Source organism: Onthophagus taurus, chromosome 3, assembly GCF_036711975.1.
Source record: "Onthophagus taurus isolate NC chromosome 3, IU_Otau_3.0, whole genome shotgun sequence".
Classification (NCBI taxonomy): Eukaryota; Metazoa; Arthropoda; class Insecta; order Coleoptera; family Scarabaeidae; genus Onthophagus; species Onthophagus taurus.
The window spans coordinates 11,188,825-11,210,314 of record NC_091968.1 but is presented as its reverse complement, the minus strand read 5'-3'; the positions used below and the strand labels follow the sequence as shown (position 1 = coordinate 11,210,314).

The window sequence follows — 21,490 nt, the reverse complement described above, 5'->3', positions numbered from 1 at the left end:
TTTAAGCGATTAACTTTTGTTTTTCAAATTGCTCTATATATTTTTCTTTACGTCATTGAATAGAGATTGTTTTTCTGAATCCACTGATGTACAATACAGCCATTTTGAATATAATTTTAGCAGAGAACAGACATTTGTATATACAGGTTGCCACACAAGAACGCCGCAAGCTGTAACTCTGTCATTTACCTTCCGATTTTTATGAGCGAGGTATCAAATGAAATGGTTTGATGAATACTATGATTCATGCTACAAATAAACTTTTTCCAACGCCATCTTCAATTTCAAACGATTAACAACTTTTGATTTTCAAATTGCTCGGTATGTTTTTCTGCGTGTTATTGGATAGAGATTTTTTCTCTGAACCCATTGATGTACATTAATTGTAATTTTAGCAGAGAAAACAGAGAACAAAACTGATAACAGTCATTAAATGTTATTTCAATGCCCGAAGCAGTTGTAAATGATACTTATAAGTTGTTTTTTTTTATTTTTTCCCATGGCACACTACAGTATACCACAAGTGACTTTACGAGAATGTTCGGAAAAAAAAATGTTCGGTGCTTCATACCAGCACATAATGCCAGAGTTGTTATCGAATTTTTAAATACAAACTTAAGCAATTATTTGATACATTATGTGCCATCATAATATGTATGGTTATCACCATAGCAACGTTAACTTTTAAATACATACATTAGTTTTAGATAGAACAAAATGAATTTTTGTTAATTATTCAATAACTATAAGAAATATACCCCACAAACTATATATATTTGTTATCAGAAGAAAATAACAAATTATTTTAGGTCATATCCAACTATGGTTTCCATTTAAAAAAATAAAGTTACGTCTAAAATCTCGAAAATAAAAGATGGGAAAAAAATTCTTCCTACACCACTGAATTCTTCGGAAAAAGTTGCCCATATAATGGTTTATTTATAATACTCCATCGTTGATAATAAGTGAGATATTCGCGATTGTCGTTTTCGCGTCGTTTTTAGGGCGAAAACAAAAGACGATAGCTGTTCGGAGTTTTCGGCATTAGCATTTTCTCGAAAAACGAGATCATGACATGTAAGCTACTTTTTTTCTATCTCTTTTAGTTTCGGAGATAGCCTATGCGGACATCGAAATTGGGACATCCTGTACATTCATGGATTCAGAGAAAAAATCTATCCAATAACGTGAAGAAAAACTTACCGAGCAATTTGAAGATCAAAAGTTGATAATCGCTTGAAATTGGAGATGGCGTTGGAAAAAGTTTATTTGTAGCATGAATCATAATATTCAGCAAACCTTTTCATTTGATACCTCGCTCATGAAAATCGGAATATAAATGAATTTACAGCTTGCGGCATTCTTGTGTGACAACATGTATATACAGGTGCCTTTTCTCTGCTAAACTTACGTTCAAAATGGATGTATTGTACATCAATGGAATTAGAAAAACAATCTCTATCCAATGACGTGAAGAAATCGCTTAAAATTGAAGATGGCGTTGGAAAAAAATTATTTGTAGCGTGAATCATAGTATTTATAATACCATTTCGTTTGATACCTAGGTCATGAAAATCGGAATGTAAATAACAGAGTTACAGCTTGGGGCGTTTTTTGTGTAACACCCTGATATCTGAAGGAGTTTATTTCTTTGCAGCTTTGTTTATATTATCATTTCATCACTGAACATTTCTACGTAACATATGTTAATTTGAAAATTTTCGGATCCGTGGTTTCTTTTTATCGCGGGTTAAGGGGAGAAACCACATTAGGAGGCTCATTTTCATTGATTTTTTAGGATTATTTTGGGTGGGAAGAATTGATTAGAATTTAATCAAATTTCGACACTATTTTGTTTATATTTCGAACAACTTTTGTGAATTTTTTTGAACAATTTTATAGAAAAATAACAAAGTTATTCACTGATGTCTGCTGGACGTCGTACCTAGAATTCTCCAATTGCGGGACGTGTAGCCATTTCAATTTTCAGCTGATATCGAAAAGCTTTTCATTTTAAGTTAATAACTTATTTTCTAAGAATATGAACCTTAATGCAGGTAAATGTAACGAAAATTAAAAATTTTGCAGGTATTGGAAAAATTTACTTAAAATTTCACTTTTTTTTTACTAATTATGCAAAAAAAACTATTTTAAAATCATGATTTCATCTCAAAAGTTGGTTCATATATTTCGTAATTTCATAAACAATCATACTATCAATTTTCATAATGATTGGTTCATTACTTTTTGAATTAGAGTTCCCGAGTTTTTGAATAATATAAAGTAGTCACCGTTAATCCGCGATTCCAGCACCATACATTAGTCCTTCTTCTTCCTCATAGGCTTCATTTTGCGCCTGCAGCAGTGCTTCTCGAGCTTCCCGACCTCCCTTCGACTTCAATGAACTATGTCGATTCTGTCGACTCACGCGCCTACTCTTTGCGTACCTACTACAATTCCTGCTTCGTTCATGATCATCAGAAGGGATGAATTTCCTGCATTGAATAAGCCCGCGGCTAAGCACGATACCAATTCGATGACTTTTATTCCGGAGTGCAAATGTTTAGGAACTAATCGCCAAATTGTGAAATTAAAGCTTTCATTTGCGTTTCGCGTGTGGCCACCTAAACATCTTTCCAGTAATTCATCCCTTCATAAATCTTCATATATATGCAGAATTTCCTGCTGTATGTCGGGATGCGGTACAAGCTCCATACCAAGAGTCGTTTCTGCCACACGCACCAGCTGTCTTCTCCCTATGGGCAACACTCGTGTCGAGGATTTTCCTCGGTGGATATCATATGATAGTATGTCGCCATAATCGCTGTTTTTATATTTTCTACACTATCGATGTATGTCTTCGAATCGCTAGTCCATAGTAAGTGCTGGTATGTGTGACCTGCGTGGTATAGATCGTGAGCGGGCATAAAAAATCACTAACGCGCACATCTCTACTAGTATAGGCTACGGCAGACCGCTCGATTCCATGCTCATAAAATTTAAAGGAATGCGAATTTCGGTTTGTAATTTTGAAATCGTATTCTTGGATAGTTAAGCTAACGATTTATGCAATAAAAAAAATCGATTTTTTGAACCTTCTAATGTGGTTTCCCTCCTAACTGAAAAAAGTACCCGATTTTTTACGGTACCGGTAACTTTGCGATTTTTTTTTCGAAAACTATCGTACGAAAACATATCAATTTTGAACAGGTGGTAATCTGATGTGTTCTAAATAACAGGCATATTTTATTTTTACGATATTCTATAATATAAAATATCGCGTCCGTCAAAAGGGACCTAGTGTGTCAAAAAAGGTGTTTGACTTAAAAGTGTATTCTGGTCTAGCAGTGTGTAGAATAACATGAAATGAGTTAGATTCATGACAAAAATTTATTTATACTATAAAAATGTAAAAAAAAACTAACTTATGAAGTTTGAAAAAAACATCAAAAAGTTAAAAAATGTCATTTTTCGTAATTTTTTTTTTAATCAGGTTTTTTTTTTAATAGTTCGGCCTTCTTTTTCAGTATTTTCTGATCCTGTACTTCGATTTTTCTTTTTTGGTGCTTCGTCTTCAATTTTTTTCTTCTTCTGGGCTGTCGCATCACTTTTCTTCTTTCTCTTTTTTGGTGTACTGGTTGCCTTCGGTTCACCTAACCGTTTTTTTATTTTAGGTGTGTCTGGTTTAGGGGCTACCAAATCTTGCATCTCTGGATTACTACACAAATCCCGGATATTATCATACAAATACCATTTTCGATCCAATGATAAACCGCTTGGTACAATGAGTGAAGGTAATCTATCTGGAAGCTTATCTGTTAGTCGTAAATTGAACTTTTCTTCTTCAGAGTCCACAAGTTCTTTACATACAATTTAATTTTTTCGGAAATCGAAGTGGTGGTACTTGGTAATGCCTAAAATGCAAACGTTTACAAAATTGATTGGAATGAATTTGAAAAATTAAAATTAATTATTAGAAAATTGCGACAATTTACCTGGTAATCTTTTGTAAAATTCTCCAAAATAAGTATCCCACGATCGCCATTCTATTTTGCTTCCATTTACAGCTTGATTAAATTTGTTATGGCTAGATCTTACGACAACATCTTCGAAATCTTGGTAGCAATCTACGTTAGAGACTGTATTCGAGTTTCACCAACCAAAAAGATCGATCGGGGCTGAACTTAGTGTGCTCAGTTAAGAGGAAATTCAAAGATATCGATTCGTTTAAGCCGGAATCTATTCGCCAAGCTAAATAATGTAACGTTGTATTATTTTTATTTTGGGCGACGCAGTTGTCGCAAAATAGAACTACATTTTTGACGGGGTTCATCCCCAAGTAATGATGAATACTACAGGTTGTCCCGTTAAGCGTACGGAGCGACTGTATCTCGACAACGGTAAGGCCTAGAGGTTTGGGAAAAAAATCTTTATAAGCAAAGTTTCGTAATTCGACCGCTAGGGGGCGTAACTGCCATTGGGAAACATAAAATTGCCGCTATCTCAGAAACTTAGACGATGAGCTATAATTTTGACAACATCATTTAATAGCTTGGATAATACCGCATCGCTTTTGTTTTGCGATATTTCTCATATCTGTCATAATAAGGCCAATGCGTTTTCATATGTTTACATTTTAATATCTCCTGGACCATTCAACCGATTTGAATACTTATGGTGTTGTTTGAAAGAGTATTTTATGCTCTTTTTAAAGATATTTTCAATAAGACCGTTTGCTTTAAAACAAATAAGCTAGAGGGTGTTATTTGCAGCGATTACATATTTTTGTGATTTTTGAAGAAAAGTTAAATGGAACGATACTATGTACTTCACAGATTCTTAGTCACCTTAAAATTTGCTAAATTTTAGTGAAAACCGCATCTCGATATCGCCACCCGTTCTCGAATTATAGAAGAAAATGTTAAAAACTCGAGTGCCATCAATCGGATCCAGTTACCTCATCGATGAAAACAAATCACATAACCATGGTAACTGTAAACATGTCATTTACTAACGCAGAAGCGTATGATAGAGCGTATGATGATTTATTTTCAATGTTTCGAATACGATGCAACTGCATGGCAAAAATGTGCAATGCAATTACGACAAAGAAAGACATTTTTCTCTAGAAGTGTTTTTAAGATTGACTTAGCGATTACGGAAAACTGGCAACGTGTAGCCCATTCAAATATCTCTATGAATTCGTAAATCACATTGGTGCGCAATGCATGGAGTTCACACATAATCTGGGAACTCCGAAAACAATTGTCCACAAGATTCCTCAAGAGAATAATATCTCCACCACGTTGTTTTACATCAGGCCTTAACAGATACCGATTATGATAACAGACTGAACTATTATCATTGACTTTTAAATATGATTTGGACAAATCCAAACCTTTTATCACAAATGCTATGGATGCATGAAGCATCTGTCCACAAGCTGGTGTAAACTTGCATAATATGCATTTTTGGTTCGAGCAAAACCCACATTGCTTTCACCCCTTTATCTATTGCGTAGACTAAACGACCTGACTTTTCAAGAAAAACCAATAACCAGGGAAAATATGACAAAACTCTAAATACCAGTAGAAACGTGTCCAGGGCCGAGACTTAAGCTTTTAAGTTTTTTTTCGTCGAAACTAGATTAAATAAATGCATTGAGGTTTATGGAAGGCATTTCGCACATTAGTGAGCTATTTTTGCCAAAAATTTAAGTTATTCTAAGTGTTTTGGTTTATTTTGTTTTATTATCATTGTTGATGTTTCATTGATCCGTTAGCTTTTAAACACGCCTCAAAAGTAGTTTTGAAGCAGTTCTAAGCTTGGATAAAGTGTGAAGGAAGGGTCTAGATAATAAAATTTTTGTGCTCTCTTATTTGTTTCCTAAGGTAACTTGATCCGATTAAGATATACGAATTTTTAACATTTTCTTCTATAATTCGAGAATGGATGGAGATATCGAGATGCGGTTTTCACTATTATTTAGCAAATTTTATAGTGATTAAGGGTCTGTGAAGAAAACAGTACCGTTCCATTTAACTTTTTTTCAAAAATCACAAAAATATGTAATTGCTGCAGATAACGCCCTCTAGCTTATTTGTTTTAAACCAAGCGGTCTTACTGAAAATATCTTTTAAAAGAGCATGTAATGCTCTTTCAAACAAGACCAAAAATATACAAATCGGTTGAACGGTCCAGGAGATATTAAAATGTAAACATTTGAAAACGCATTGGCCTCCCCCTCCCTTATTATGACAGATATGAGAAATATCGCAAAACAAAAGCGATGCGGTATTATTCAAGCTACTAAATGATGTTGTCAAAGTTATAGTTCATCGTCTAACTTTCTGAGATAGCGGGAATTTTATGTTTCTCTATGGTAGTTACGCCCCCTAGGGGTCGAATTACGAACTTCAAAATAATTTCCAGCTATTTGTCTTGCCCACTTTGCTCATAAGGATGTATGTATGTATGTATGGAAGTGGGAGTGTGTGCGTGAACGCGCACAGCACCTAGGCCCCATTGGGCCCCTTGTGCATCCTCCCCGCACCCCCTCCGGTCACATCAACCAGCCAAGGGATTTTCCAAAGGCTAGGATGTCTCTCGGAGGTGTGTTCCTGATGCCATCCGTGGTCGGCCATTCCTCTCCAAAGGTCCTCATTCTGAGGTCGGTCAGAGAGGGGCAATCACACAAGATGTGTTTAACCGTCTCATCGTCCTGCTCGCAGGCTCGACAGAGAGGGGAATCAACAAGCTTCATGTTGTAGAGGTGCTTGTTCACCTTACAGTGCCCCGTGAGGAGACCTGTAACTATGCGAAGGGCACATTTATCGAGCCCTACAAAGAACTGAGCTGTTGTTGCTGACGGATATTTCAGCAATTCCTTAGCAAGGTGACAGCCCGTAACTCTATCCCACCAGTTCAAGAACTTTTTGTGAGTGAAGCGCTTAATCAATTCAATATGAGTAGCTAAGGAAGGGGTGATTATCGGCTCGGGTGCACAAAGCGCTCTACCGGCGGCTCTTTTGGCCAGCCTGTCAGCGTGGTTGTTACCCGAGCAACCAGAATGCCCTTTAATCCATTGGATAGCTACGCGATTGTGTATCGCGGCCTCTTCCAATGCCATATGACAATCCATAACTAGCCCAGAGGTTATAACTACTCTGCTTAGTGCTAAAACAGATTGTCTACTGTCTGTAAAAATAGTAAAACACTTACCCCTCTTCTTGGAATTAATAATAGAGTCAGCGGCAAGTTTAATAGCGGTTAGTTCCGCTTGTTTGACGGTGGTACCTGTTCCTAAAGGTTCAGAGAGTCGTATCTGAAGGTCATGAGAAAAGACCCCAGCGCCTGCACCATTCCGTCTCCTCGAACCATCAGTGTAGATCTTAAGATCTTTATGTGTATCTACTGCTGTGGCACTGCTATAGGTTAGGTACTTCTTTGAAAATACATATTCGGCTGGTATGTAGTCCGTTTTACACTCGAGTAAAGGTATGTCGACAACGGCTCCCCTCCAGAGTGTCGAACTGCATCCAGCGTCCCCAACTTTCATAATTCCTACTGATTGTAGTCTTAGCATGGTTACCAGCGCCACTTCCTGAATGTATAAGTTTAGTGGTGGTAAGTTTAACATGACTTCCATGGCCGCGGTGGGGGTTGATCGCAGCGCACCTGTAACATACAAACACGCGAGTCTCTGTATTCTATTAAGTGCGGTGGTGGCAATGGATTTTGAAGTTCTAGTCCACCAAACCACCGCACCATACGTCAGCATTGGTCTAATTACGGCCGTGTAAATCCAGAGGGCTATCGTGGGGGACAAACCCCAAGTCCTTCCAACGGCCCTCCGGCACTGGCCGAATGCGACACAAGCCTTATTTACTCTATTTTCTAGGTGGGATTTCCACGTTAACTTACTATCTATCGTTAATCCCAAGTACTTAACTTCTGTAGATAGCGTGAGTGGAGTTTTAGCAAGCATTGGCAGTCTATGATTGCCTATGTTGCGCATGCGTGTAAAAAGAATCATTTCCGTCTTCTTGGGGTTTACAGAAAGAGATTGCTCGTTACACCATTTCTCAATTAGATTGAGTGCTTCCTGCATCCTTCCAAAGAGTGCATTTACGTACTTGCCTCTTATAAGGATTGTCAGGTCATCTGCATAGCCAGTGGTTTTAAAACCGGCTAGATATAGGCGTTTCATGAGGCTATCCAGGGTGAGATTCCACAAAAGTGGAGATAATACTCCCCCCTGCGGGCAGCCTCTAGTAACTGCCCCCTGAAGGGTGGCCTGACCAGCCCTCAAATTGACGATTCTTTGTCTTAGAGTGCTCTCAATCCAGCCACAAAGGGCCGGAGGGACGTCATGCTCTAACAAAGCTTCGTTGATTCTGGAGAAGGTGGTTTTATCAAAAGCGCCTTCAACGTCAATGAAAACCCCCAGGGCGGACTCTTTAAGGTCCAGTGCACCGCTAACAAAACTGATCACTGAGTGAAGAGCCGTCAGCGTGGACTTTCCCTGGGTGTAAGCATGTTGGTTAGGGTCTAATGGTCTGTTGTGAAGACAAGAGTCCCTGATATAGCGATCGCATAGCCTCTCCAACGATTTTAATAGAAAGGAAGAGAGGCTAATTGGTCTAAATGACTTCGGATGGAAGTAATCTTGCTTACCCGGTTTTGGTATAAAGTTGACTGTGACGTCACGCCAACTACCCGGTACATAGCGAAGCGCCAGGCATCCCTGGAAGATTCTCTTCAGGTGCGGTATGAGGTCCTCCAGTCCCCATTGTAATAGGGCCGGTGCGATCCCATCCGGTCCTGGAGTTTTAAACGGTGAGAACGTATTCACGGCCCATCGTATTTTTTCCTCCTCGCAGATGGTGTTGGCCAGTAGCCATTCATCCGCGGTCGGTACGTGGTTGGACTCCTGTTGAAGAGTAGCAAAGTTGTCCGAACCTGAGAAATGAACTGTCATTAGAAGCTGAAGACTTTCTTGAAGGTTGTCGGTGTAAGAACCGTCACCCTTCTTTAATAAACCAATGCGCCGCTCAGGGCTCGAAACGAGCACCTTCTTCAAGCGGGAGACTTCGCTATAGGAGGTAATTTCTTCACAAAAACCTCTCCACGCTTCCCGCTTCTTCTGACGAATGGTTTTTTTAAATTCTGCCAGCTTGCTCTTGTACAAGTTCCAGTCAGAATCCATTTTCGAGTTTTTAGCTCTATTAAAGGTAGCCCGCGCCTCCCGTTTAAGTTTGGCGAGTTCGGGGCACCACCAAATGGTTGCACGACCGGACTCAGCCTCCTTACGGAGGGGGCAAGCCTTTTTATATGATTTAATTAAGGAATCACGTAAAGAGTTCGTGTATTCCTCTACTTCGCAGCTATCAGCTGGTTGCCGTAACCCGAGTTTAACCAATAACCCAGATAACGTTGACCTGAATTTATCCACGTCCGTCCTTCTGGGATTGCGACTCAGTTTGGTTCCGATCTTGATGTTCCCAAGATCAAAGATTATCCATCTGTGGTCCGACATTGAAACGATGTCGGAAACTCGCCAGTTTTGGATTGATTGTGAGATACCCATAGAGGCTAGAGTAATATCGATAACCGATTGACCTTTAGCAGTTACAAAGGTCGGTTCTGTGCCTCGATTAAGTATGTCTAGATTACTGCTATATATAAAATCTAAAAGGGTCTTACCTCTAGTATTATCCTTCGCACTACCCCAAGCCGTTGAGTGAGCGTTTGAATCGCATCCGATGACGAGATTCCATTTACCTGCCCTGGCGGCTTCGACCAGACGTACCAATCCAACGGAAGGAGGCTGGTCCTCAATGGGGAGGTAAACGGATGCCATCATGATATCTGTTTCCTTGCGGTTTACAGTTAAACGTATCCTAATTGTCGTAACATCGGTGCCCGTAAACTGGGGCATCACATAGCTCCGAACATGTTTAGGTACATAGATAGCAGTTCGGACTTTTTCGTCGCTGGAACAGCTGAAAATAGAACCGCTTAAACCACTGAGTCCGCAGACCCTGGATTTATTAACCCAAGGTTCTTGGATCAGTGCGATTACATTGTTCATCATATCGAGGTGGCGGCAAAGGGTAGCAGTTGCAGCCCTGCTGTGATGCAGGTTGCACTGAACTACCCTTAGCTGGTCACCAACCCCTTGTACATCACCTGTGTCCGTCATTGCGGTGTAGAGGTGTCCTGCGGGACCTTCTCGTTCTCCCCTGGAGATGGTGAGTCCAGGATGGATTCGTCCAAGGTCTCCATTGCAACTGGAGACATAGGGTCGGCTTCGAGGTGCACGATGGTCGCGTCGCCCTCTTCAGCAATCGGATCCTCTCCAGATTCCATCTGCTGAGCCTGTTCCCCTAGCTCAGCTTCTTCGTCCCCTTTCATGGGGTCTTTCAATCTGCTGACACGGGCCTTTAAAGTGTTGAAGAGGTAGCAGATTTTACCTCCGTTCGCCTTTAGCCACTCGGCGTCCTTCTTCGCAACTCCAAAGACCAACAGACGTCCCTGAGACTTGTCGATCTTCTCGTGGCGGAAGAGGCACCAGTTGGCGATATCCAGGTGTTTATTTTGGCCCGCCAATACACGTAGAATATCCTCCTGTGATTTGAGGTCTACGTCATACGTCGGGAGCCAAATTTGGACTCTCGACATGGATGGAAGATCAACTTCCTTTACGACGCTTAATTTCACGCCTTCTAGGGGCGGAAGCAGCGCCACGTTCGCCTTCAGCCAATCCAACGATGAGTTATCATTGCAGGTGATCTTTAGGATCTGCCCCACATAAACCATCGAAGAGAAGGTTGGTGTCGGCGTGTTAGTGCCAGGAATGTCGCCACAAATTTGCCCTACGAGCTTATTCGTTAGCTCCATCCTGATTTTTTCAGCTTCCGCCTCGCTAAGTTTCCCTAGCGGGTTTAGGCCGTTAATCACGGCTACTTTTAGGTGCACTAAAAGTGCATCTTTGTAAGCCGCGTTACTTTTGGGGTCGGTACTCGATTTACCAGCCCGTTGACCTAGGGCGGTACCCTGCTTCGCCCTCTTCGTCTTCCTCAAAGAGGGTTCAGAAGAGGTGGCGGACCGTTGCCTCTTAGGTTGCCCCTTTTCCGGCCCTTGGGTGCGAGCATCGCTCCCCCTACATTGCTGCAGGTGTCGAGCTCTAGCTCCCGACGAGCCAGATCTATGTGGCGCACGGCTGGTCCCCTGGACGGAGGTGGAGGGACCTTTTTCCCTCTCAGAGAGTTCCCTCTCCTTACGCCTCCTTCTATAAGCGGCGCCTGATTCCCTGCGGGGGACGGAATATTTCCGTTTACGACGGTGGACTTCAATGAAGCCCTGCCCATCGTCCAACGGGCCCTCCGGGGCGGCTGCCGGTTCCTGGGTGGTGCTCGTAGAGCTCATCTCCCCTTTTTAGCAGCTAAAACAGCGCGACCGTCCCAAACACGTCGGGCGGTGCACGCGTTTGCTCATAAGGATTTTTTCCCAAACCTCTAGGCTTTACCGTTGTCGAGATACAGCCGCTCCGTACTCTTAACGGGACACCTGTATACTATACCCAAGTATGAACTATATTATAGTATCGCGGAAAATCGCAATTTAGTTGGACGTCGTTATGCCGAAAGCAGCTGGGTGGATTTCAAGACGGTTGTAACCAAAATCTGTCATATAATTGCGTTTATCGAGCGGTTGCGAAGATATCGATCTCAAAAGTGAGAGGCCTTGACTTTTTGCACTATTAGTAGTGATGAACTTATCTTGTTTTTTGCAATTTCAAACACATGCGGTGAGCGAAAATATAATTTCAACATTGTTTTTATTACGAAATAGATTTCGCCTCATTTAGATTTAAATTAACTGTATTCAAAAATTGATTACAATAAATGCGTGTATTAAATATAGACGATAAAAATAAATAAATTTACATAAACAAATAAATTTTATGTATTAAAAAAAGTCTCTTTTAATCACTTGATTTATTACATAATATACATAAGAAATTTGTACACTTACTTTATTTATACTTAAATCCTAAATATTTATAATTATTTTCCAAGCCTCTGTTCACATTTATCGTACCTTAATAATAATTCAAGGAATTGTTTACGATGACAATTATAATGAGTAGGAATATTTACAAATTCAGTGACCGCAATTTGCCATGGGGGATAATCGTATAAACGAAAACTTTTCCCAAAATAAACCCCCAAATCAGGATCTGGGAATTCAAAAGATTCCCGTAAAACCGCATCGATGTATTGCACATCGAAATTTTTTATCGAAACGAATTCCCTACATTTTTCCGCCACCTTATTTCGACCATCTGTAGACGATAAAAGCTTAATATGAATTTTTTTCCCACTAAAACCATTTTTATAACCTATACTATCCTCATGGTGAAATAAAAAATGTATTCCTTCCCATTTATTCACTTCACTTTTAAAACAGTCAATCCTCTTCTTTAATAAACCTAGAAACAATTTGATTTTATCAACACATCTTTCCTAAATAGTTATTACCTTTATGATCATAAAAACTAATATAAGGAATTCCAACACTGACAGACCAAAAAATAAAATTAGCTAAATCTTTGATGCTTGGTTCTTCAACACCAAGAAGCACGGTTAAATGCTTTGGTAGTTTATTTAGCTTCCTAGTTTGAGCTTCAAAACTTCGTATTTCAGCGTATTTCAAACGAAAATCGGAGATCTTCAACCGCAGGTACACCCAGGCATAACGAATAAAGTCGAATAAATCGACCACCGCGTGTAAAAGGAGTAAAACCAGGCGGTAGAAGAGCTCCTTTTTCTCCATCGCTAAGGATATTTAGTTCTTAACGCACCGAAATCACTTATATTCTTATTACAGCCCATTTCATCACTTTGTAGGGACCAGAATCATGCGGCAAGCGTCAAATCCACATGACGTGTAAAAACGATTGGTAATACTTTTATTTAAATTTTCGTTATTAAATTAATTAATTAATATTAATTTCGATTTTAATTTTAATAATATCTGAGATGTTTATAAATCATTTTTAATATTATTAATAAATTAATAATAAAATAAATTAATTTGATGGTAAGAAATAGGTTGGTAGTAGTGTTTAGTGACAGATAAAAATTAACCTAAAAAAATGTTCTTAACAAACGTTTTATTAAAACGAGTTAAAAGCAAGTAAGTAAATGAAATAAACTTAATTATACTTACATTAATTAATTTTTAATTGTTTAGGAGTATTATGGTGCAAATGGAAAGTATGGTGAGTGGGCACACTTTTAATAAAATTCGGGATCGTTTGGCAGATAAATTAGAGGTTATAAAATTCGATCCTTTCAGTAAGTTTATATTTGTATAATAATTATGTTTATTGAAACTTTATTTGTAGTTCAACGAACGAGTTTATACAGAGAAAAGAAGAAAATTAGGAGTATTAAATAATATGTTTTTGGGCAATATTAAAACATAGAGTTTGTGATGTAATAATAATAGTAATAAAACAATTTAATTTTAATATTTTATTTTTCAAAAAAAAATAAACATAGTAACTACCTATTTTAATACTGCAAAAGCAATAAGATTTGCTTAAAAGATAACACTTAATAAATTCCCCCCAAAAAAAATAAATTTATCTCCTAGGCTAATATTTATTTTAAATAATTCTTTTAATTTGTTTTTCTATCCGCAGGTCGGGAATAGGGTGCTCCACCGTTTTTCTCCCATTCCCTATTAAATTCGTTCTCAAGAATTTCAGCTCCTCGTTTGCGAGTTAACCCAGTTTCATCTAAGGATAACTCGCACATTTGCATATCATCTTTTCCTGTAAAAATTGATATTTTAGTTAGAAAACTTCAAGAATCATTATGTAGCTTAAAAATCGACGATAATCAATGTGAAATGACCCAAAAAACATGTTACAAATAAAAAGAAAGTGTAGAACGTACTGAAAAATCACATTAACGTTTTGATGTGACGTCACGTTTTGTGACATTCAGATTTAGCGGCAAGTTTATCTTATGCTAACTAGCGCTACCTACCAAGATCTATAGAATATAAGGATTGATTCCCTATGCCTCTGTAGTATCGGTTATTACCCCGCAGATTGACGTCACTGGTTCGATACAGTTAGAGTAAAAGATAGCCTATACTGTGGTACAGTCTATATAAAATATTTAAACTATGTCAGTGACTCACCTTGCTTCTCAGAGGAGGAAAATCGGAATTGGGTAACCTTATATTCTATAGACCTTGCTACCTACTAGTGTCACTAGTAGGTATAGCAAGGTATAACATTAATAATAGTAATACTTTATTTCCCCCCATTTTACCAAAAAAGCGTAGAGTGCATCAATTTAACAATAATTACATTGTAATATAATACAAATTGAATTCAAACATTAAATTGGAAAAACATGTTAATGTATACATCGGATTTTCCGTGACAATAGCTCTCAGTCTTCGCCAGAATGCTGGAACTAGCAGGATTTTTGTACCCTCCGAAATGTGATTGTAGATCTTGATACTCTGGTACAGAGCCGTCTTCTGAATCTTATTAAGGTGCATTTTTGGTGGCACCAGATTCACCTTCCCGCGTGTGTCTCGAAGATGTAATAATTCATATTTTTTGAAAAGTTCATAGTAATTCTTCCTAACCAATATGGCACATTCAAGAATATAAATTCCATACAAGGTAGGTATTTTAAAGTAACTTCTACAGCTATAAGTATTTTTTAGACCAAAGATTGCTCTTACACACCTCTTCTGTAGTATGAATCTGATAGTATCTATACCGACACGACGGCCCCAAAAGACAACTCTATATCTTAGCAAGGAATGAACATATGCATAATAGACATTTAATGCTGCCTCAATGCCAGCTGATCTGGAAATAATCCGAATGGCAGAAATTACTGATCTTGCCAGCAACGAAATCAATATGATCGGTCCAAGACAGTCCAGGATTCATTTTCCAACCCAGAAACGAAATCGCCTTGATTTGGTCAGAGCATAAGTGATAATTATTCTTTTTTGTACTTAACTTTATGTTGTGCACTTCAAACCAATCCGCAAGTGTATTCAGATCCACAGTATGAGATTTCAGGATTTCATAATCAGTGCTATACCTCGCCACGGTCGTTGTGTCATCCGCAAACATTATCGAAATGTTGTTCATTACACGTGGTAAGTCATTCACATACAGGAGGAACAATAGCGGACGCAATATGAAACCCTGAGGTACCTCCAGCTTGACTTCCCTCCAAGCTGATCTTATTTCTGTTCTCTGTTCATTGTGGGCAACTAAACATTGTAACCTCCGTGATAGATAGAATTTCATCCATGACAAGCTAACACCTCTAAAGCCAAGTCTCTCCAACTTGGTCAAAAGGATTGAATGATGTACTCTATGAAAGGCTTTTGTAAGATCCATGAACAATGCTGTTGTGCCCTGTTTTCCATTTAATCCCAAGATGATATTTTCCAACAGTTGAAACAGCGCAAGTTCGGTGGATCTTCCCTTCCGAAAATCATTTTGATATATTTCTTTAAATAATTTATAATTATTATTATAATTTGTAATTATAATTGTTGTGTACAGGCTTCTCATAATTTTTTGCAAGATTCAATATGAGTGCTATTGGACGATAGTTATCATTAATTTCTACAAAAATTTGCCCAATTTTTAAAAATGGTAATAAGGAGAAAGTTGAAAATTACCGACCAATAGCTCTCATTAATATACCAAGTAAAATTTTTGAAACTATTATATATAAACATCTCTGGCATCATTTTAAACCGTTTTTAAGCATATCACAGCATGGATTCGTCCCGCACCGCTTTACGGTAACCAATTTGGTTTCTTTGACGCATGATGCGGCTGAGGCAATGAACTCAGGACAGCAATTGGATGTCGTTTATACGAATTTTGCGAAGGCGTTTGACACGGTTCATCATGATACATTGATCAGGAAGTTGGGAAGGTTGGGATTGTCGAATCACTTGCTTAGGGTTATGTCCTCATATTTGTGTATGCGAGAACAGCATGTGGTGTTTAATAATTGTAAGTCACGCATATATACTGCCACTTCAGGGGTACCTCAGGGCTCTAATTTGGGACCATTGCTGTTCCTAATTTTTATCAATGATTTACCGGAATGTATTCGTCATAACAAATGTTTGGTATTTGCGGACGATTTTAAAGTTTTCTACACAGTTAGTACACTCAATTATTTTTTTGCATAACATAATTCACTCCAGAATAGATGCACTATATTTATTATCAATTATAAATATAAACGTTCCGAGTTATAGCCACAGAAGTGTGTTAACATTTGCTTTGGGGATGTCTGCGTCGAATTATCACTTTTATTCGCCGATGCGTGGAGTCATGAGACTTGCTGACAGTGTTGTCGGTATGGACATATTTGGAATAACTATTCGTGAATTACGGAGAAATCTTCTAAACGGTACATTTGAGATGCGAGGTCACCCGGGGCCACGGTGAATTTTATTTTTATTATGTTTATATTCTTTTATTTTTGTTGTTCGGCTTTATACACATGAGCGTGAGTTCTTCGACTGTATGTTAGTTTTATGTTATTTTTTTTCTTCTTAAACACAGCACAGATTGTTTTGTTTATATTTAAGTCTACTGTTTGTAGCTTGTATTTGGGTCTTTGTTGCCTGTTAGCTATATTAATAAATAAATAAATTAAATGCATTAGCGGTTTCATTAAGTACCTTGCAGAATGCTTTAGCACGCTCGTAGGTATTTCATCTTCACCCGTTGCCGTTGTGTTATTTAAATTATTTATTATTAGTAGGAGTTCAATTTTGTCCGTTAAATATAATGAAAAAGTGTGGCCCACTGACGATTGATAGTGAATATTTAGGTGGTGACCAACATTGTTATCAATATTTTGACAAATATTTATAAAATAGTTATTTATTTCCGTCAGAATATTTAAGAACTGCTCATTTGTAGCTTCAAAATCTGCTGGCTTTATACCACTTGTGGTAGCTTTACCTTGAAAGAGACACCATGTATACCGTAAATTGATTTCCATGTAAAGAATGTTTGAAAAATTTGATGGCAGAGTAGATTGCTAATAGTTCTCTATCAAAAGTTGAATATTTGGTTTGGCATGAAGTAAATTTTTTGGAAAAGAATGATATTGATTGAGATTTTTCATTGATAGTTTGTGTTAAAACAGCTCCCATTCCTGTGTTAGATGCATTTGTTGACAATGATAGGATACCATGTGAAGAAGGATGGCCTAGACAGATAAATTTTGACAGAAGATCTATGGCTGAAGAAAAAGCGTTGTCGTGATGCAGTGTCCAAGAAGTTGACGAGATGGTTTTTTTGTTTTTGATAGTGAAGTGATTTTGAAAGTGTGTATAAGGGATCAAGAATATTTGAAATGTTAGGTAAGAATCTGTGGTGGATGTTTAACATTCCCAAAACTCTTTGTAACTCTTTTGGAGTCGTTGGTTTTAGAAAATGTGTTATCGCTGTGATTCTTTATTGGGATGGTCGAATGCCATCGGGTGAAATATGATGACTAACAAAGTCGAATGATTTAACACCGAAAATGCATTTTTTGGGTTGGATATTGATATTGTAGGAACTTAATCTGTGAAGCAATTGTTTTAAATGAAGTATATGTCTAAACAAAAATGAAAGTTAGTCCTGAAAGTACTTCATTGATGAACCTTTGAAATGTTTGCGCTGCATTTCGAAGGCCATAAGGCATGCGAACGAATTCGAAAAGACCGAAAGAGGTTGTTATAGCTGTTTTTAGTATGTTCTCTTCATCTACCGATATCTGATGATACGCTCTGATCAAGTCGATTTTCAAAAAGATTTTGCATCCGTATAAAATGAATGTTGAAGTTATGACGAAGTTGAACAATTAATCGAAAATTACAAACCGGAAAAGTGTTCACCATCGGCAAACGTGCAAACTAAAATTATTCTACAAGACGAGATACCAGTTTACCAGACGCCGAGAAGATTATCAATGCCAGAAAAACATGAGGTAAATAAACAAATCGAAGAATGGTTGAACGATGGAATAATTAGAGAAAGTACATCCGACTTTGCAAGCCGTATTGTACTCGTGAAGAAGAAGGATGGCAGTACTCACATTTGTCCTTCATTTAGTCCTCTTCCTGTCAAAGACGTCAACGAAGAATTTGAGAGGTTGGAAAGAGTTTTAATCACGGCAATGGAAAATGGATTAGAATTTAAATCGTCGAAATGTCAGTTCCTTAAAGATTCTGTCAAGTCAGCGAAACACAAAATCAAGGCCATTATAAATTTTTCGAAACCAACGACGGTAAAGAAAGTTCAAAGTTTTCTGGGACTTACTGGATACTATAGAAAATATATCGCTGATTACTCACTAATAGCGAAACCTTTAACGAATTTATTAAAACAAGGCAAAAGGTTTGTAGTTGAAAAAGATGAAGAGCAAGCATTTGAACAACTGAAAGAAAAATTAACTAATGAACCAGTACTAAAAATTTCCAATTATGACAACGAAACGGAACTCCACGTAGATGCGAGTAAAGATGGCTTTGGAGCCGTATTATTGCAAACGAATCCAAATGACGGAAAATTATATCCAATCTATTACAGGAGTAGAAAAACTACTGACGCGCAGAAAAAATATCATAGTTATGAGCTCGATTTACCTGCCATAGTAGAGGCGTTGAAAAAAATTTGCGTTTATTTATTGGGCAACCATTTTAAAATCTTAACAGATTGTGCAGCTTTTGCAGCCACAATGCAAAAGAAAGATCTTTGCACAAGAGTCGCACGATGGGCGCTTTTGTTGGAAGAGTTTGATTATACGATTGAGCATAGATCAGGACATAGAATGAAGCATTGCGATGCTCTAAGTCGAAATCCAATAACTATGATAATTGAATCCGGATTTTTGGAAATGGTGGCGAAAAAAAATTTTTTGGAGAGTGGCAGGTATGAAAATTGTGAGGTGGTGAAGAACATTTTGTATAAAGATATGGATGGAACCGCACATAATACGAGAGGCTCATGAAAATGGTCACTTTGCTTTGAAAAAAACGAGTGAGTTAATCAAACGAGATTATTACATACCTAACTTAGACAAAAAAATTAAGAAGATTATACAAAATTGCATACGATGCATTTTAATGGAAAGAAAATCAGGAAAAGCCGAAGGATTATTAAATCCAATAGAGAAGGGTGATGTCCCCTTACACACATATCATATCGATCATCTGGGTCCGATGGCGAAAACCTGTAAAAGCTATAAATATTTGTTTGCTGTCATCGACGCCTTCACCAAATTTGTATGGATTACCCCACAAAAACTACTTCAATAAAGGAAGTCTTAGACAAATTAGAATTACAAAAAACAACATTTGGAAATCCAGCAGTAATAATTTCGGATCGAGAACCGCTTTTACATCACGAGAATTTAACAATTATTGCATGCAAGAACATATTAGACACGTAACAATTACAACGGGTGTTCCGCGTGGAAACGGACAAGTTGAGCGAATAAATCGAATAATCATCCCCGTACTCTCCAAATTAACGATTGAAAAACCAAAAAATTGGTACAAATACGTTAAGAAAGTACAAGAAGCTATAAACAGCACATTTCAAAGAAGTGTGAATAGCACACCTTTTCAGCTGATATTTGGTGTACCAATGAAACAGCCTGAAGAACTCCGGTTAAGAGAGATAATTGAGGAGGAATATGTTCAGGAATTCAATAAGGATCGAGAGAATTTGAGAAGAGAGGCTAAAAAGCAGATCATCAAAATCCAACAAGAAAATCGACGAAATTATAATAAAAAAAGAAAACCTGCCAGAAACTATCTTATAGGCGATCTCGTGGCCATAAAGCGCACGCAATTTCAAAATGAATCTAAGTTGTTGCCAAAATTTCTAGGTCCGTATAGAGTAGGAACTGGTCTTGATCGCTACGAGGTGGAAAAAGTTGGTAACTACGAGGGTCCCCGAAAAACGTTCAGCAGCGCTGATTTCATGAAGCCCTGGTGTCTGGACAGTCCATTCCAGACGAATGCTTTGCAAGATGGCCAAGATGTAGGATTTGTCCTTGAAGGCTTTCCAGAGTGGGACGAGCCCAAGGTTTATATATAAAAGGTTGTCTAGGTTCGTACGCAACCATACTGCGCATTACGTCACATGTGGAAAATAATACCGCCAAGCAATTCAAATTAAACAAATGCATGGAGCACCACATGGCCATGAGGGTGCGTGCGCAATTCGTGATCGCTTACGTCACGAAACACTCCTGCTCTTGCCCCTCGCCCACAAACTAAAATCAAAGCATTGCATTATAGGAACTTAGACAACCTTTAATATTGGGACAATTAACCTTGGGACGAGCCGACTTTCCTAGGCAGGAAGTCAGTAGCGTCAGTAGTCGAAAAGCAATGTAACGCACAAAATGCTCAAAAAATGCTCATATTTCATTTATTTTTGAAATTAGAGAAATGAGGTTAATGCATTCTACAGGCACTTTTTTGAGTAGAATATACTGCCGTTGAAAAATTTTAAATATAGCTGATAATTTTTGAGATATAACATAAAGTTGTATTTTTTTAAATACAAACTATAGTTGATTATGATGTTATTGAAAAGAGCATATTTTTAGCTTTCCAATGATGTATCGCACGCATGATGTATCTGCAGAAAATAAGCGTTATTTTTCAATTTTTAAATATTAAAGATTAAAATTCAAATTTTTAATTATAGTAGGCGAGCAAAACGCTAAATAACGCTACTTACAATTAGTTACTATAGCAACGTGAGTTTACTTGTCATTTCATTCATGAATTTTACGAAACAAGTTTCCCGTTTAAGAAGTTCCGCATAATCTTTAAATAAAACGATAAAATTAAATATAGAATATATTGGAGTCCGCTTTCAAGATGATACATAAGTCTTCATATATATCAATGGAAAGTCCGCTCTCAGTTTATGATCTTTAATTTTCCTCTATCTCACCCAATTTCAAAAGAAAAGATTGCTGATATAAAAAAACTTCTAAATCTTATGTTTGGGGAAAACTGGGAAAATACTAGCGAAGATTTCATTCATTGATTCCGAACTGTTCTAACCGTACAACCAGTAAGTTTAGTAAAAGAAGATGACAGTTTGTGACTGTTTAGTTCCTGAAGTTGTCCATATTTAATTATTCATTAATTAATATATTTCTTGTATTTTTAATAAACAAATTTTACTTGCTAACCATTTTTTATTGGTGAACAAAGTCAGGGATAAGATGATGGGAAATTTAAATTAACTATTCAAAGTTTTTATACGTTGGTACAAAACCAACTTTATTCTGTCATATTCGTACAAAACCATATATTATAGCCACTAGGTAGTATTTATTGTCCGGACACGCCTAATATAATCAAAATTTTGAACCATGGCACTTAC

At 37.7% G+C, this 21,490-nt stretch overlaps 3 protein-coding genes across 6 annotated transcripts in view; 1 reads left to right on the top strand and 2 right to left on the bottom strand.

The window, feature by feature from the left end:
• LOC111418594 (Myosin heavy chain 95F jaguar) overlaps nt 1-21,490 on the bottom strand; it is a 52,258-nt gene that overhangs the window by 4,802 nt on the left and 25,966 nt on the right. For 2 of the 3 annotated variants that reach the window (XM_023051158.2, XM_071195092.1), the window contains one exon: nt 13,530-13,846. The exons of the other annotated variant lie outside the window; for it this stretch is intronic. In XM_023051158.2, coding sequence (XP_022906926.1) covers nt 13,692-13,846 — 155 coding nt within the window. In that variant the 3' untranslated portion in view covers nt 13,530-13,691. Of the gene's footprint in view, nt 1-13,529; nt 13,847-21,490 lie in introns of those variants that run through there. 3 annotated transcript variants of the gene reach the window in all.
• On the bottom strand, nt 11,988-12,962 carry LOC111420870 (transport and golgi organization 14). Of its 2 annotated transcripts, XM_023053917.2 has the most exons (3): nt 12,546-12,962; nt 12,407-12,496; nt 11,988-12,349 (listed from the first exon to the last, which is right to left on the bottom strand). In XM_023053917.2, exons 1-3 carry the CDS (start codon nt 12,838-12,840, stop codon nt 12,072-12,074), a joined length of 663 nt encoding a protein of 220 aa, XP_022909685.1. In that variant the 5' UTR covers nt 12,841-12,962; the 3' UTR covers nt 11,988-12,071. The 2 variants fall into 2 exon arrangements, with proteins under 2 accessions (XP_022909685.1, XP_022909684.2); XM_023053916.2 differs by having other exon boundaries at nt 11,988-12,496; nt 12,546-12,961.
• LOC111420869 (mitochondrial ribosomal protein L33) lies at nt 13,112-13,540 on the top strand. Its single transcript, XM_023053915.2, has 3 exons — nt 13,112-13,203; nt 13,261-13,364; nt 13,415-13,540. Exons 1-3 carry the CDS (start codon nt 13,163-13,165, stop codon nt 13,465-13,467), a joined length of 198 nt encoding a protein of 65 aa, XP_022909683.1. The 5' UTR covers nt 13,112-13,162; the 3' UTR covers nt 13,468-13,540.